Source organism: Geospiza fortis, unplaced genomic scaffold, assembly GCF_000277835.1.
Source record: "Geospiza fortis unplaced genomic scaffold, GeoFor_1.0 scaffold6190, whole genome shotgun sequence".
Lineage (NCBI taxonomy): Eukaryota > Metazoa > Chordata > Aves > Passeriformes > Thraupidae > Geospiza > Geospiza fortis.
This window is the reverse complement of record NW_005056912.1, coordinates 1,909-2,857: the sequence shown is the minus strand read 5'-3', so window position 1 is coordinate 2,857 and position 949 is coordinate 1,909. Positions and strand designations below refer to the sequence as shown.

The following is a 949-nucleotide window of genomic DNA, read 5'->3' as shown; positions in this document are numbered from 1 at the left end:
CGCTGGCCGCGCTGCTCATCGGTGCGTTCTGTTGGCCGCTGTGGACGTCCCGTTCAGTGGCTTATGTGAGATCGGCCCCAGAGCAGAATTAATCTCTTACCTTCCTCTTCGTTTTCGATTATTGTTTAACCTCTGTCCAGTCCTCTGCCAGTGTATTTCTTTCCTCCGTAAACCATTGCTTCCCACTTTGGCTTTTTCTTCTATATCTGTATCCATCCATCCATCCATCCATCCATCCATCCATCCATCCATCCATCCATCAGTCCATCCGTCCTTCTGCCCCTCTCTGCCACTCTGATTCTCACAATTCCATCTGATTTACCTTTAGAACATCCCTCATAGGTTTTCATCTTCAAGCAAACACTCTCAGACAAATCATGTTGCTATACTTTATTCTTAGAACTTATCCAAGTTCACTCTGATCTGTCGTCCTCTCCCATCTCCCCTTGCATGCTATTTTGTGTAAAAGAAAACTGATTCTTCTTTTCTCACTTGCAGTGGCTGTAGCCAGAGCCCAGGTACAGCAGGAGCCATTCATGGAGACCGCTGAGGGCACCGGCATCAACATCACCTGCTCACATCCCCAAATCAAGACCGGCGATTGGATCCAGTGGTACCGTCTGCTCCCTGGACAAGGACCTGAACTCCTGGTACTCACTATGAAAGAGTCCAAAGACCTGCCGGGCAGTGCAGGATCGCTGTCGGTGTCGGCAGATCGGAGTTCCAGCTCGCTGTGGCTCGCTGAGCCCCGGCGCGGGGACGCGGCCGTGTATTACTGCGCGCTGGGGGCCACGGGCAGAGGAGCCGGGGCTGCGGCCGGGCACGAACCGCCGCGGGCGGGGCCGGCCGGGGCCAGCAGGGGGCGCTGCCGCCACCAGAACCGACACCGGCACCGGCAATGGAAACGGGACCCACACCATAACCAGCAACGGCAGGGCCAGTGTGGGGG

At 55.6% G+C, this 949-nt stretch overlaps 1 gene segment (V, D, J or C); it reads left to right on the top strand.

The window, feature by feature from the left end:
* Positions 1 to 5: 5 nt before the first annotated feature.
* LOC115949372 lies at positions 6 to 942 on the top strand (the record flags this gene model as incomplete). The annotated part of the segment is given in 2 exon segments: positions 6 to 21; positions 499 to 942. Coding segments are annotated over 2 exon segments (460 nt in total), but the record flags the coding sequence as incomplete, so codon positions are not given.
* Positions 943 to 949: the final 7 nt, after the last annotated feature.